Below are 770 nucleotides of genomic sequence, written 5' to 3'. Positions count from 1 at the left end.
CCCCCCCGGCCCCACACATTCCATGGGACTCCTCCTCCAGCCCCACACATCCCCTGGGGCCCCCCCTCCAGCCCCACACATCCCCTGGGGCCCCCCCTCCAGCCCCACACATTCCATGGGGAGCTCCCTCCAGCCCCACACATTCCATGGGGAGCTCCCTCCAGCCCCACACATTCTATGGGGAGCACCCCCAGCCCCCCAACAGGGTCCCGAGCCCCACCGATGCTCCACGGCCTTTATTGGCACAGTGCACAGGAAGGAGGGCACGCTATGGGGCAGGCCGTGGGGCACACTATGGGGCAGGCTATGGGGCACGCCGTGGGGCAGGTCGTGTGTCCCTCCGTCCCGTCTGTCCTTCTTCCAGCACCGTTGTTGGGGGGGGGGCCGTTCCCGCTATGGGGCGAGGCAGTGGGGTGTCCGCCCCACACGCTATGGGGCAGGCTTTGTCCATCTATGGGGCGCCTGCCCCACACGCTATGGGGCAGGGTGTAGGGCCCGTGCCTGGCTGCGCAGCGCTTCGAACTCCCTCTGCACGAAATCCGTCAGCGCCTTCCGCATCTCCACCTGTGGGGCAGGACCCATAGATCCCACAGGTGTGGGGCAGAGCAGCGTGTGTGTCCCCCCTCCCAGCCCCCCAGCCCCACAACCTGCCATGGGGCAGCCCCACAAGTGCTCACCGTGGATGTACCCTCAGCCCGAAGCCGCTCCAGGAGGGGCCGGACGCTGAAGGGTCGCCCCACAACCACCGTGATGCGCTGTGGGGAGGGGGG

The 770-nt window shown here is 68.6% G+C and overlaps 1 protein-coding gene across 1 annotated transcript in view; it reads right to left on the bottom strand.

Moving 5' to 3' along the window:
• Positions 1 to 221: 221 nt before the first annotated feature.
• TAZ (tafazzin) overlaps positions 222 to 770 on the bottom strand; it is a 6527-nt gene continuing 5978 nt past the window's right edge. Inside the window, exons 5-6 of the mRNA XM_014961822.1 lie at positions 678 to 755; positions 222 to 564 (exon numbers count right to left, since the gene is read on the bottom strand). Coding sequence (XP_014817308.1) covers positions 475 to 564; positions 678 to 755 — 168 coding nt within the window. The 3' untranslated portion in view covers positions 222 to 474. The remainder of the gene's footprint in view (positions 565 to 677; positions 756 to 770) is intronic.

Source organism: Calidris pugnax, unplaced genomic scaffold, assembly GCF_001431845.1.
Source record: "Calidris pugnax isolate Ruff unplaced genomic scaffold, ASM143184v1 scaffold983, whole genome shotgun sequence".
Classification (NCBI taxonomy): Eukaryota; Metazoa; Chordata; class Aves; order Charadriiformes; family Scolopacidae; genus Calidris; species Calidris pugnax.
This window is presented reverse-complemented; position numbering and strand designations above follow the sequence as displayed.